The 15,743-nt window shown below is 37.9% G+C and overlaps 1 protein-coding gene across 2 annotated transcripts in view; it reads left to right on the top strand.

Moving 5' to 3' along the window:
* The first annotated feature begins 2,267 nt into the window (after positions 1-2,267).
* The window catches only part of LOC131693508 (failed axon connections), a 130,805-nt gene continuing 117,329 nt past the window's right edge, over positions 2,268-15,743 (top strand). For both annotated transcript variants that reach the window (XM_058981377.1, XM_058981376.1), the window contains exon 1: positions 2,268-3,298. In XM_058981377.1, coding sequence (XP_058837360.1) covers positions 2,897-3,298 — 402 coding nt within the window. In that variant the 5' untranslated portion in view covers positions 2,268-2,896. The remainder of the gene's footprint in view (positions 3,299-15,743) is intronic.

Genomic DNA, 15,743 nt, shown 5'->3' with positions numbered 1-15,743 from the left:
GAACTGAAAACCGAGCTGGGTTCCAACCTGAAATATATTTCGGTTTTGCTCACACCACCGCTGTTTTGCAAGAACCCAACTTAGTTCCATTAAAAACGTTTGTTTGAAGCAACTAACCTGGGTTAAAGACTAAGTTCTCAATCGAAAACGACTTGTAAATCTATTATGGGCACCTTCACCTGGAATCAGCGAAAACTCAAGCACCATTTGAAATTTTTTGAGGAAAATCTAAAAGACATACGAACAGTCCGCAGATGTGTAGTCTGCAGACTGTTCTGTAACGAGTTGTTCATATGGCAAGGTGGCGGAAGGGCGAGTCAAATAGATTTATGAATGTTAGTTTTGTTCGTACGATCTAATATGATATGCTGGCCAGATTTGCTAGAAATATGTTGTGTTTGATATGGCAAAATGTTTGTCAATGAAACGGACATTTTGTATTGTAGCAACATATCTAAATATGAAAAAGAAATTGGCTACACTGCCAACATCGCTAGCCGCATACAGTCAACTGTCATCAATTATTCAGCAGGGCACAAAAAAGCAAGAAACCCAAAAATAAGAAGCCATTTCTTGAGCGTTTTTTCAAAACGTCATATCTGCAATGAGTTACTCTCTTTGTTTACTTTCTCTTTCATTTTTTACGGCGTCACTATAACACTTTTCACTTATTTTACAGTACAGATCGAAAGACGGTAGTTTTAACTAGCATATTATGCAAAGAGTTGAGGGGTAAATGTTAAAGTGACCGAATTATTAACAGAAGAGAAAGTAAACAAAGAGAGTCACTCATTGTAGATATGACGTTTTGAATAAAAGGTCTAGATTGATCTCGTCTTGTCTTAGGGTAAAACTAGAAAAATCTAGTAAGAGAACTACGGAGAGAAAAACAGCATTTTTGGCAACGTATGTCCCGGCATTATATGGCAACACGTCCAATGTTATAAGGATATAGGCAATGTTCGATTGGATCCCTTTTTTGACAGCTAAACGCGAATCCAATCGATTCAAAATGGAGTCTCCGCAGTTCTCTTTCTAGAGTTTTTCTAGGTTAAACCTAAGAGAAGAGACGACAACAGGCTTCTTGCTCTTCTTAATTTTCTCGACTTGGCCCTGCCGTAAATCTGAAGACAACCCGAGTAGAATTTTACAATGGTATTTACCCTACAAACAATCATAAAACAATAAATATTATAGTTATTACTGTTTCACAATTGTTTGACGCAGAGTTCTCGCAATAGATTTACAATCAAATTTCAAGTAACAATCAATTTTATTGTTCAACAAAAAACCGATACAGTAAATTCACATTAAATTTTACTGTTTACGTGAGAAAAATGTATGGAAAAAATCGATTTTTTTAATGTTAAGATACATAACCACCCCCCCCCCCCCTTTTATACTGTAAAAGTCGATTTTACATTGAAATTTACTGTAGAAACATCAAAGTTTATTGTTTTTGTATTGTAGCATAACACTAGAATTCACTGTAAATTATTGTAAAATTACTGTACTGTCACAGCGAAATTCATAGTATTGTTACTGTACATTTCTATTCGGGAACAAGCGTTAATCGTTGCCAGATTCCCTTTGAATGATTCTTACAATTGTCGAAAATAATTGTTCCTAAAAGATCGCACCTCTACCAAGAATTTACAATGCTAGCTGCATTTAAAAATTAAATTAAATATTTATTCATGTCTCTCTTAACAATACACGTAACTATATCGTCATTCAGGTCTTTTATTCAATTTGCACGAAATGTTGATGTGTATGAAAAATAGCCAGAATAGATTCAGCAGCACTATTTTCCACCCCGATTGTAAATATAATGAACGCTCATGACTGGCAAAATGACCAATCAGAAGCTGGTTCAATATTGAGGTTAGGACTGGATCAAATTAGCTACGCGATTGTCTTCTCTTCTCTTAGGGTTAAACTAATAATACGCAAAAGTGTAAAATGTTTCCACCTTTCTTTCTCTCCAACATGCGCAGTGCGCTGTCAAACTCCATATGTTGGTATAGGGTTGCCAGTTGTTACTTCAAAGCTTTGATGCCGTTTTCATTTTTCGCAAAAGCTCTCTTCCAAACTGGAATTACACTGGAAGTACAGAGAGTACACATGCACGAATGACTACTTTTCTCTCTTCAATCTGTATCAATGAGATAGTATTGGTAAAAGGACGCCACCTCTCGCTCGTACCGTAGGGATCGGTGTACGAACTACATACGAATGATATTTTGCGTTTTTCGCGTCTTGCTCTTCTTTGTGAGTTGAAACAACGCAGCAGAAGCAGCAGCTCGTTCAGTCACAGCCGCCTAGTTTTGTATAGAGCCAACCGCCCTAGCGTTAACAGAGTTGAGCTGCTTTTTTGTGCCCCGTCTGGAAATCTGTCTCTATCGGTGTTTTAATTAAAAATTTCATTAAAACGAAAAAGGTTTTCCTTTTTTCGACACTGAAATCGAAAATTGTCAAAGCACATAGAAGCATACGGTACAGTACAGTCTAATCGTTGAGTTTGTGGTTTTTATCTGTGTCCTATATCAGTGCTTTTAGTAGTGGGTTGAGGCCTGCCGACAAACCGGATTTTTTGACATCGGATTGCTGGGATCAAAGGAAAACCAGGATTAACCAAGGAATATATTTCGCATTTGGATACAATTTGCTGTGAAACAGGTGCTATTTGTGTGAAAATTGACCGTGATTAACAAGGATTTGAGCGTTTTCGACTGGAATCTGACCTGGAAACCTCGAAAGTGATTTCCGGCAATTTAAAACAGGCCGCAAGGGAATAAAGTGAACAAAAAGTGCGAATATTTTATAGCGTGGTGTGCGTGAATTTTTCTGCCAGATTCATTCCTAACCAGAAACCCCACAAAGAGTCCAGAAGAAAATGGCAACAGAAGTCGAGAACAAGCCTTTGACCGCGGAGGAAGAGAAGAAAACCGAACAGCCAACGGCCGGGGCTGAAAAAAAGGAAGACGGTGCTGCCGTCGTAACAGTCAGCGCCGAGGGCGATAAGAAGACCGCCGATGGTGAGAAAGCCGTCACAGAAAATCACGCCGCCGAAGCCGGTGCGGGTGATGCAGCGGCCACATCTGGCACTGGCACGGAGCCGGCAGCAGCTGTCCCGGCTAAAAAGGAAAAGGAAGTCAAACCTACGGTTCACAAGGCCAATTTCGATAAAGATGTCGTTTATTTGTATCAATTCACCCGGACCCCACTGCTGCCATCCATGTCCCCGTACTGTCTCAAGGTGGAGACATGGTTGCGGTTGGCTGGACTAAAGTATGAGGTGAGTGGGCGTATATTTCCGGTTGATGTGGTTTTCTGTTATTCTGTCGATACTGGTTGATTGAAATATGTCCGGCCAAAAATTTGATCGATACCTTTACTGCTCATAAAGTCATAAGAGTCCCATATTAAAAAACACCAAGCCGAGAAAAACGGGTTTCAGGATTTACATTTTCATTGAACCTTATGGATGGGACAAATTTTTTTGATATTTTTTCAATGTTCTCTAAACAAATTTGGTGAACTAATTTCCGACGAAAATCCATGTGGGACTCTTATGCTTTTATGGGCAGTATATGTACTTCATAGGTTGAAAGATGTACTCATTTTTACGACAAGCGATTCATCGCACAACGTTTTCATCCTTAGTAAGTGGGGACTCAACTTTTCATCTTCAAGAAATTGCTAATAGTTGCTCACAACGCACTAAGGAATCGCGATGATTTCGCGGTTTCAAACCTCGTGATATACCAAGTGTAGGGAAATCAATTACACTAAAGAATGTATGTCTCCACATTATTACAGTTTTCTGATCCTACGAATCTTATTTATGTTATTTTTTGGAACCATTATTTATTCAACAGTTTTATGTCAAGTGCGCAAGTATCATTTTCATATACCGCGGAAAGATAAGGTCGGATGCTATCCTATGCTTGCTATCTATCGCTTATTTTCTGCTCACAAACGCAAAAAGTTCAAACTTTGATGAATTTTCTTATTTTATCGGTTTTTGTAAAGTTGCATGTCAAAGCATTTACAGATTTTTATTAACATAAAATGTCAAGAAAGCTTTATGGGTGAAAAGTATTAATAAGTGTATAAAAATTTGAAATAATATTTAACGGGTTTCAAATTTTATTTGCATTTTAATACAGAAAATCTATGTTCCATAATAAGGACCACAATAAAAAACTCGCACCCTGTTTTTAAAAAAAATGAATTTAGATTCATTTCAAAAGTCCTTTCGACTACCAAACAATAGGGATGAAAAGTTGAGGTTGATCACACAATGTGAAGACCCGTTTTTATTAGCTCGAAAACACAAAAATTAGCTTTTTAACACAAAGAAATCCAAACAGTTCGCACAACACATGTGAACGTTCAAAACAACTGACTTGTCTCGAGTGATATCCCGGGAAGCAAATACAGAAGCTCAGGTTTGCTGACGAGGAAGCGAAAACGAACTCTTGTCTTTTTTTCATAAGTGATTTGGATCTTTGAAGCGGCCCTTACACGTACAACATTCCTGTCAATACACAGAATTAACGATAATGCTTCAATACGTCAATCCAATTTGTTTTCAATTATACGTTAAATACTTTTGTCAATACTCTCTAGTATTGACAAAAATATTGAACGTGTAAGGACCGAAATAAGAAAAATATGCTAAAAAAATATGTTTTCCGAGTGCAGATTGAAATTCCAAGTCTTGTCGGTTATCAGCGCTCTCTGAATTAGTTAATAGTCGATTGATCCGCTTTAGACCTAAGGGACCCAGGAGGAGATTAGGAACAAGACAAAAGCGGAATTAATGCGAAGTTTTAATTGCATCAATGACGATTTAACACACGTGGTTAGGAGTTTGATGCATTGGACTAGACGAAATAGGGGACTTGACGTTTTACACTTCGAGACAAACAGGTGAAAAATTTAGTCCTCCTTCCGAGGACCGGTGTTTACTTGGCAGACAGTTGCTAATTCAGCCTAATTCAGTTAGAATCAGAGCGCCAAAAAAATTTAGGCGCTGTTCATTTACTACGTTGGTTCAAACAGTTTCGTTTTATCCCTATCAACTGTCCATGGACATTAGTGTAGACTGTTTTCTCTCAAGTATCTAATGTAGAAAAATTGTGAAATTCAATAATATTGTCACTACTCTAACTTATTTCTCTCGTGGACATCATAACTACCAAGATCGACTAAAACATAGATTGTCAAATTCTGTTATAAGATCGAGTAGAAATACATACAGGCCGCGTATATGACAACCGCGTAAATTTCAAAATCCGAGTAAATGAAGACCGCGGTAATGGAAACCGCGTAAATTTCAAAAACCGCGTAAGGTTCAAAATCCGCGTAAAGTTAAAAATCCGCGTGAATTCCAAAATCCGCGTTAATAAAAACCGCATAAATTCAAAAATCCGCATAAAAACCTGAGAACACAGTTGTAGTGAAAAAGCATTCGTTCGTGAGTAAGGGCTGTGCTTTTTTTCATCACGCAGTTGTGTTGCGTATCCTAGTACGATGTGGTAGCGTGACAAAAAATCACAGTCACTTTTCAAAAGCACCGTTCAACTAAGTCGATAGTTTTTCCAGCAGCTATTTTGCATAATTTGAATCGTGATGATCTATAGACTGATTTTCTTCTTTTAGAGTTTTGAAAAGGTTTTATATACATAAACCGGTGCAAAGCTGGACACATTATTTCCAAAACATACTATCTAGCGTTTAATTCTTATAGACTGTCACCCAAAATTCTTTGAACCTTAGAACAATAAATATGCTTTTTTAAGAAAATAGGGGAACCCGGGGCTATTAAGACAGTGGGGGTAATTCGGACCCCTTCGATTTCTCAGAAAATAGCAAGACTTTCTGACTATCGTACATATTCGTGGAAGCGCTATTCTGAAACAATAATTTTGAGAGCTGAAGTTGATTCTTTGTTCTTTGTAGAAAGGAGATACATTATAAATCATTATAATGGAAAAACCGTGATTAAAGCAACAAATAAAAGTGAAAAAAATAAAGGTAAGTGTTTTGGAAAGCTTGAGGCTCCTATTTTATGAAATGATTTTTGTTTGGGTGAAACAGAGATATTTTCGAGACGCTCACCACTTTTGTGCGATATGAGCGTACGGGGCTATTCGGACCCCCTATTCCGTCAACCACAGTTCAGCGGCTTGCGGCTGCGCACACCATTGCACACGCCAGAGCAAAGAAAATACATGGACCGCCAATCGACAGCTGTGACATTAAGGCAATTTATTTTTGTTTTTTTTTTGCTTCTTAAGGATTGTCTCTTGTAACTAATTCATAGTAAACATAATTCCATTGTAAAAAAATTAAAAAAAGATGACGGTCTGAATTGCCCCGTATTACCCTTACATTGTAAAAGGATGGAAAAATGTAGAGGTTTGCAATTCGTCACCTAGCGCTGCCATTGAGTGGTGTAAATGAACCTTTTATGGCACCAAAATGTAGCTGAGGTTTCAAACTAACAATTAGGACTTTTGACTGGTAAATTTTTCACATCTATCCACCCAAAAGGGCGATTTGCTTAAGTAGGTCCAAATAGCCCCGGGTTCCCCTATCAATCATTTGAGATTGAGGTCATCAGTTTGAGCATTCAAATTCACTTTGAAGAGCTTCTCGATTTTTTTAAAAAAATGTTCGTGTACCAGTACTTGGACCTTAAATACCGCAGTACCGATTCTCGTCAAAAAAAAGGTCGGTACTATGAAGCCTACTTGTAAGGTTCACTTTACTAAGGTCAAAATCTCGACAAACATATGATTAGGGTGCATAAGATAACTGTCAAAATCCAGAAAGTAGAAATTCCGGACGAACCATTACTCGAGGTGTTTTCTCTTTCAAAAACTGCTGTAAACCAGAGACTAGCCTCTGTGTGAACCGTACTCGAACAGTAACGGTTTGTCGGAATTCTTCTTCAAAGATAATTTTGACAGTTGGCTTCTACGCCGTAATCATATGTCTGTCGAGAAATTATTGTTAACACAAGGGAGTATTAACAATAATGTTGATGAGTGTAATTGAAACAATATTCAGTTGTCCTCTGAGGTTGCTTATATGTGTGTGTGTGTGTGTTTTGACGGCAAACGGTGCTCGTGAGTCGACAAGCCCGGTCCCGGTTGCTGGAATCCGTTTTCCAAATAAGTCCCGACCAGTCCGGGTGCTTCTTTTGTATTGCACGCAGACATCCCATCGCATACCCTTTTCCCCGTCCCTTGTTATTCGATCGGGTGAACATCAGCCATAATCATCATCGTCATCATCCGTGCCGTTCTAGACACACCAACACTATTAACCTTCTGTGAGATTTTTCGTGACTTTTGCATGTGTGTCGAGGGACATAAAAGAGCGATTTGCTGCGTACATCATCGAGCTTCTCTGGTTCTGCCAGCCATTGCCTTTAAACAGATGCATAGCATTGATGGTGTACCAGGTGAGGAAGGCTTTTGTACATGGTCGGTGCAGTTTTCCTGTTTTAACCTCCACACTCTACACTATACGGTTGCTTTCGTCTTTTCTTTAATGAATTGCGAACGGATTCAAAATGGAAATGGAGCAGACAACTGTCCTCTCTTCCATCGTGGGTGTGTGTATGTGTATTAGTATGAGTCATGCAGGATCGTCAGAGTGGTAGGCGTAGGGCGATTTATGATTCGAGAATTTATATAAATTTGAACTTAGGGTAGACGGCAATTTATTCATCCTATTAAATATCCTTTTAGGAGCTGTAAAGAACTGAGCGTTACTTAAAATGATGGTGTACAGCGAATAACGACGATGTCTGTAACGTCATTGTTTTGTAATGAAACTATTTATTTTCCGGCGCATATTAGGGACCATTCATAAATTACGTAACGTAAAAATTGCCCAAAATTGACTCCCCCCTCCCCCCATGTAACAAATTGTCACAAATTTCTTTATCCCCCCTCCCCTATTACGTAACAAATTCCTTGAAAAAAAAATTTTTTCTTCGATGAAAACATGTTACGTAACGATCTAGCTTACTCCCCCTCCCCCTTATGTCACAATATGTAACAACTTCTCGAACCCCCTCCCCCCCTAAAAGCGTTACGTAATTTATGAATGGTCCCTTAGTCAGTGTCATACACGATTACTCAACCTACAATCAACGCAATTCAATCGTGAACAATCTTCATGTTTGAGCAATTTCAAGTTTCATCACAAAACAATACTATTTATTACGGAATATTCCAACTATTCTTAGAAAGTATATACTCAGGTTTTTACGCGGATTTTTGAATTAACGCGGTTTTCATTTACGCGTTTTTTGAAATTTACGCGGTTTTCATTTACGCGGATTTTGAAATTTACGCGGTCTTCATTATCGCGGATTTTTGAATTTACGCGGTATCCATTAATGAGGTTTCCATCAACGCGGATTCTTAAATTTACGCGGTCTTCATTGACGCGGATTTTGAAATTCACGCGGCCTGTATTCAATTTATAAAGTATTTAAATACCAATTTTACAACTAAGCTTATGTTTGAATACAAGATGTATTAAAATACCAATTTCTATTAATTGTGGAAATGCGTACAAATATTTGCTCTGTGGATAATCGTGTTTTCTCAAGCACATCTCATCAACTATAAACCTTAAACGAAATGATAAAACGCAGCTAGGAAAATTCGGCCCTAGTCAATTCATACTTTTACCCTGGCATTCCAATGTTTACAAATCTTTAGACACGCAGCACTTAACACAACAAACACAAGTTGTATTCGATTTCATTTTTTCTTCGTTCCTCCTTTCCAACTCTCGAGATCACATATTTACCCATACTTCGCAGCTGAAGAAAAATTGTCAGTAACACGCCACGCGGTGCGCCTGAGCGGATGCCACCTTAGCTGGCCAACATCGCCATATCACATTAGTTTCGGAATTCACCGACGAGATTATCAGAGCGTGACAGAGCGAGAGCAAAACAATAACGAAACGGATTGCTAACGCATTTTTGTGCTTTTCAACGCACGGGTGGATAATTTTGTTTTCTGAATTTCTGGATCCTCTGCGACTTTATGAAACCTCTCCCTACTAAAATATTCTAAAAATTGACGACCTTGAAATTCTTGTCTTTCTCATCACTATTTCTCTCGTGCCATCGCAAGCAGTCCGGTTTTGGAATTTATTGTTCAACTGACCAAAAAAGAATCGAGCAGCGGCAGGCTCAGCGAACAGAATTCGTATAAAAAGGCATTTCAATAAACGATAGAGATATTCATTGCTTGTATGTAAATGTTTCTTCGTTCGGTTGCTATCTTGTTTCTAGAGCAATGAAATCGGCTTTAAACATGATAATCTTTATGTTTTTGGAAATACATTTTAGAGCAGGTAATGTGTATATAATATAACACACTGAAACGTTATTCTTTGGATCCTGACAGCAGACCATCGTCGATAGATCCTTGTCCTGGTACAAGGTGTAAACTGACAGAATATCGTATTCAGTGAAATAACAATTACAAAAGCGCTATCAGTGCCCAAACCAGATATGTAGAACCTGTGCTGTAACATCATCGTCGGCCTTTTGTCGTCGACCGACCTTCAACGATTCTATCTACTTTCACTGCTATCTATATGCACTGTGGATAGAACCTGTCGTCGAGACTATCAGAAAAACACCAGGTGCCTCTGTTGATGTATACCTTCGTGTGAGGCTGATTTCGCGTTGCCATTCACTTAGTAACAAAACGTAAAACATTTGAATGATGGCTCTAGGTTCTATGATCATCTCCAGCTGATAGAACCAGTTGTGGCATTGCTAAATGCTGGTCAGTTTCAATAATGGTTGAAAGAACTAATTTTCTGTTTGATTTCTCATTAGCTGTTCCTGCGAACACAGTAAACCGTGAACTATTTTGGTTGACTACAGTATTTACGCAGTCCGATAAATCCAATAAGGTATTATTGAACGCTTCAGACACAATTTGAACAACAGTCTACCAAGGATCCCGATTATCATAACCATGGGCACTGGAAGCGAAAACAAATTGGTTGAATTGATAGTATTGTAAACATCTTCAAGCAATATCACATGTATCAGTTTGAATACACTTAGTGCACCAATTATCAACAATAATTGTTAAATTATTCGTAAATCTCCATTTCTCGTATGTTTCTTGAGAAGGGCCAATAAGCATGCTGTCAAAATTCACGTTGAGAGAAAATTCCGGAATAATCGTAACTCGCCGATAACGGATGTTAACATTTTATGAAGGGGAAAAATTTCGCTGTTGCTGAGATTTATAATCGGCCGTTAATAATGGTTTGTCCAGAATTTCCTCTCAAAGCGAATTTTGACAACATGCTTATTGACCCCTTTAAAGTGTCAACTAGGAAAATAGTCATTCATATTGAATTGAACAAAACTGTAGCTTTTCAAATTGACGTCTAACAGAAAGTTGCTTTCAGATGTTGAATGCAATACGCGTCAATAATGGCGTATCGAGTAAACCGGGAGGGCTTATTGGTCCTTTTTTATATTGAATCCTTTTTCCTACTATCACCAACCCAAATCAAAGTGTTGCGATTGGATAGTGTTTGCATTATTTCCAACATTTCGGAATACTAGTGTTCTTTTTTATGTGCTGTATGTTTTGCCTTTCTCATCTTTCATATTATGTATTTATTTTGCCGTTCTGCGCATGATTGTTACAATATCTAATGTCATTCTCTAATATATTGTAGTACACGAGTCGTGAATAAATTTATAGTTAAAGTATTGTTTCTTCTTTTGCTGTTTCTTTCTCGACAACTCTCAAAGCACACAAGCATGAACAAACTACTAAACGATTATAGAAAAGAATTGGTCAATGCGAAACTACAAACGTGCTGGCATATGCGACATACAATAAGAAGCAGGCGCACAATGATATACAGACGCTCGCCCTTTCGCGATAAAACAAGTTTGAACACAAACGCGATCATTCGCGCATACCTACATCCACGATCTCACAATCGTGAATTCCACCCGGTGATTAAGTCAACGCGTTAACACTTAGAATTTACAAACGCAGTCTCAAACGCCAACACAGCCAGACCTCGCAATACCATCAGTCATACTCGTCCTGCAGCTCCCACTTTAAAAACGGAACTTATATACACTAGTCAACAAGTTTCAGAACGCCATAGCTGGTAACTCCAGAGAGAACGGGAAACTCACTTTTTCCCTCCACACGAACCGTCCACTCAAAATTAAGCATCAAAATGACGGCCCGTGCAAACATACAAAAGCACACGCGACCTTGCAAAAGACTACACGGTTTTATAAACGAAATCTAGCACGCAAAGTTATTCACATTCCAACATAAAAACGCGGGATCAAATACGATAGCTTAGCAACGGGTGTGTCATTCGCGATAATACAAATCTTGTCGCGCATGCAAATATACAATTGCGATCATTCGCGCACACCTACGCCCGCGGTCTCGCATGAATTAAACGCGATAATATCAACGCCTTTTCCACGTTATCATAAATCGGTCACGTGCGGAAGCGTTCAGTCATGTTAGATAAATAAACTCATTCCTAGAAGTCTCAGGGCGCCATGATCGGATACTGATATTGGGGAACGCACTCTCTTCTAGATCTGAACCATGCTCTCAAAATCGCGCGAACGTTCATAAGCCCACGCGATTATGCAAGCGGTTACACGGTTGTACAAATGAATTTATACACGCGAAGTTACATACACTCGACACACAGCCACGCGATCGAACCTTTTAACATACTAATATTCGATCCCTGCGCGATAATGCTATATTGATCACAAACGCGAACACCTCTTGAACTGTGGGTCTAAAACGAGTCGATCGAAATTGGCAAACTCATTTCACTGCACAGTCGGGAGCAATCATACAATATTGTTTATACGCTTGATATAGAACAAAGCGCTGGCTTTCTTCACTGGTACCCAAAGCGTAGACTTAAAAAACAATTCGATCATATACACTAGACAATAAGTTTCAGAGCGACAGGACCGGGAACTCTACTGATATGAGGAAACTCACTTTCTTATAGCATGTGAACCGTACACTCAAAATTAAGCAAAATTCACGTACACATTAACACGCACATGATCAATCGCGTTAATATACAAACGCTCGAATTCTTAGCGATCATCCATGCAAACCTACACATTAGTGCTAGCACATTTTGTTCTAAAGATTCAACAATTTTAGTTATACTACTTTGAAGTTGAAAAGTTGCCCCTTCACGGTTTATTTCAATATACCGGTTGAATACTTTTTTCGGTATAGAGAATCGCTAGCTTCTTTCGTTAGAAAGTTGTATACACTTTTTATTAAAAACAAGCTATTTTTGATTAAATAGTGCAAGACATAAAAAATATCATTCCCATTTTTGGTGATGTCATATAACAGAAACAGTAACGGTGCCCTAAACGAAGATTATATATTTGTAAAAGTTATTCTTTTTCTGTAAAAGTTCTCAGAATTGTTATAATTGCCGTTTAAAATTCTGCTGTATTGATTTTCATTGGTCATTTTTGGCAAGAATTACAGAGAAAGAGACAATATGATAATTTTAAAAAAAAAATATTCAAACCACTGTTATTCAACTGAATATATCATTTTAGCTAGAGTTCCTATTAGAGTCAAAGTGGTTTTATTTGAAAAGTTATTCGTTGAGCTTATACTTACCGATATGCAGAATAAATAATAAATCGTGCATTAGATAACAGTCATAATGATCAAAATTGCTGTACTGTTCGGAAAGATGGCTTCCATTGCATTATACTTGAAAATTGGTGTACTTTCCGGAAATGAATATCTTGTTTTGCCCCCTTTTTCCCGAAAGTATGAAGGGGCGTGATTTTTCATAATGAGTCCGAAAGCGACTCCTAATAGTGTTTGATTACCCTGGGTTGGTAAAGTAATTTTTAATTGTCTCTCAGAATTATCAATAATTGTAAAAATGTGTATTCTATTAAATCACATATTAAATTTTTGAAAATAAATTGTCAGATATGGTGCAATTTATATTCGTAAATGTTAAATGTTTGTTCCATCCATTTTGATGAACTCAGCGTTCTAAATTTACTCTAAGGTCAAAGTCCATCTAAACAAGGTCTTAACATGCGTCAAAACTGTTAGTGGTAATGAACAGAGACAGCCTATTACACGTGGTATTAATAACGTAGACGCTGCCACTCAACATAGAAACTGCCACACACACGAGCACAAAGGCAGTGTTGACACATGCTAGGACCTTCCTATGTAAGGACTTTGCTAAGGTGAAGTTTTCATAAAATTCGTGCAACTTTCGAAGTTTTGTTCTACTTTTGTATGGAGGGTGATCACTGTGCAACGCAACGACTCTGAATTATCGTTTGTACAGTACAGAAGCCAACAACTTCGACACGGATTCCTATTGACCAAACGGTTGGTATTTTTTAAAGTGTTCAGTGAAAATTTTATTTGAGAAAGCGAAAGACAGTTCGTTGGTAGCACTATCGAAGACAGAAAAAACATGTTGAATTAAAAAAAATATTCAAGGTTGTCGTAGTTATGGCCCATCTCCCGAAGCGTGTTTTTGGCAGAGGTTTGCGGTGAACGCTCTCCAAGCCGAGCCGCTCAACAGAAATCTAAAAACTTAAAAGATTTTTGAAGAAAAATGTATTGTGGTGTACTCGAACGGATCGGTTTCCCAACAGAAATTCTTTCTTTCCAAAAAAACATATTGACCAAAAAATTGACCTTTGTGGCGTTTAAAATTTTAAAAATATCATTGCACAGAATTGCAAATTTTTTTATGGAACCGTTCAAGTACACGAGAGTGTAAATACAAACAATTAAAAAAATAATTTATGAAAATCGGATGAATGGTTTTTGAGATTCAGGTTTTCACCGCAACGCATTGAAAATCTGACTAAGAAATATGACATTTTTAACCAAAAAAACATCTCTAACTCTTTATATAAGCATCGGAGCGTCTTAAAATGTTCAACAAAGTTGTGACGTTTAACAATAACTAAAACATTGCAGAGAACATTGTTGTAATGAAATGAATACGACAAAAAATATTTAAAAAAAATAGATTTTCAAAGGGTGCTAACGAAAACTTCTCATAACAACGAATCGGCTGTAGATAGAGAGTTAGTATCTTCAGTTCAATTACTTAAAATAACATTCTCTACAACTTTGCTGAAGACTCAAATCTCCTTTCAGTAAAAAGTTATATTTTAGAAATGCCTTTACACTTAATTTTGGAACATGACCGTCTACTTAAAAAAATCCGCCTTAATAACTCCAAAAACTTGTCTGAAATCACCAAAACTTAAAACTCTATAGTGTAGCCACAAAATAATTAAAGGCATGAATTTGTTCATTTTGACCACTGTGCAACGGTACTTTTCAAAAAACTTCATTCCGAGATAATTGCGTTTAAAGTTTCTTCAGTTGTGGAAGAACCAGCGCGTTGCAAACGGCTGTAATTTTAAATCTAGTGCTCCGATCTAGATGAAATATTGCACAGATATTTTTAAAAGCATGTACTTTAATAATATTTATTATTGTTTTTTTATTTTTCGAGTTCCAATATTGTATATATAACCCCTTAAAATAATTCTGAAAATTGAGCTAAAATCCTGGTCAACATGGCTAGCCAACACCTCATTCGATACCAAAAGTAAACACCTAAAGAGGGTTAACAAGTGCCAAAAATCAATTGAATTTTTGTATGGGAAATAACTGCATTTTTCTGGCTTCATTTGAAAAATTTATCACTATTCCATATGCTCGACATTTTTTGAAGCTTGGAAGGTGCCGAGCACAACTATTGTCCAACCCGCATTTAAATACTGTATCCAGTACTACATCAACCGTCAGCACCTGCGATCCAAAATTTGGTTGGAACTTCCAAAGTACAAAGTACCACTTTAGTATCGTCGCCAACTTATCTACGAATGTATTCCCTTTGCCGATAATAAACCATACGAATGAGAAATACGAACTAACTCATAAACTCTTTCAAGTCAACATGTTGCATCACATGATTTACCAATGTATTCAGTTCAGCGACCCCGTCCACAGAAACCGTGGAATGTTCGCGTTGGTTGGTCCCCACATGCACTACATAAAGAATTCGTCACACTTTATCTGTACGCTGGTGGAAGTCTCACCATGAAATATAATCCACTGCCAACATAACGTCTGCGCGAAAAAGTGACCCACAACTTTCCCCAGCCCACCTACGGTAGACCCGCGATGAAATCCATCATAACTCATTAATTTTAATCCAGTCCTACGATTTTGCCTCTGTTCCGTCCTCACGAAACTAACCAGCAGCCCAAGCACAATCCAACCAAGCCCGGCTACGGTGCTAGCATCAACCGCAAAGTCCACTTGAAGCAATCCTTTGTGCAGTGTAAAGTGGTTATCCAACCAAACGGAGCCAACGCCGTTTGCGCGCGATCAATGACCGTTCGCCCGAGTGCGGATTCGCGTTATGTATTTCAACACACCAACCGACGATGCAATTGTATACTTGCAGCTGAGAAGCATTAAAGCAGAAGACATGGCCCGGACGGTAAGATAGGTCTCACTGCCGTCGGACTGTCATGGGGTCGGGGTTGCAATAAATTTACAATTTATTGTAATCAATGTGCAAATGCAGTCGCAACGGACAATGACAAGTGCGACATAAGCGATAGAGGC

This window comes from Topomyia yanbarensis, chromosome 3, assembly GCF_030247195.1.
Source record: "Topomyia yanbarensis strain Yona2022 chromosome 3, ASM3024719v1, whole genome shotgun sequence".
Classification (NCBI taxonomy): Eukaryota; Metazoa; Arthropoda; class Insecta; order Diptera; family Culicidae; genus Topomyia; species Topomyia yanbarensis.
The sequence above is the reverse complement of the archived record's forward strand: the minus strand, read 5'-3'. Positions and strand labels throughout refer to the sequence as shown.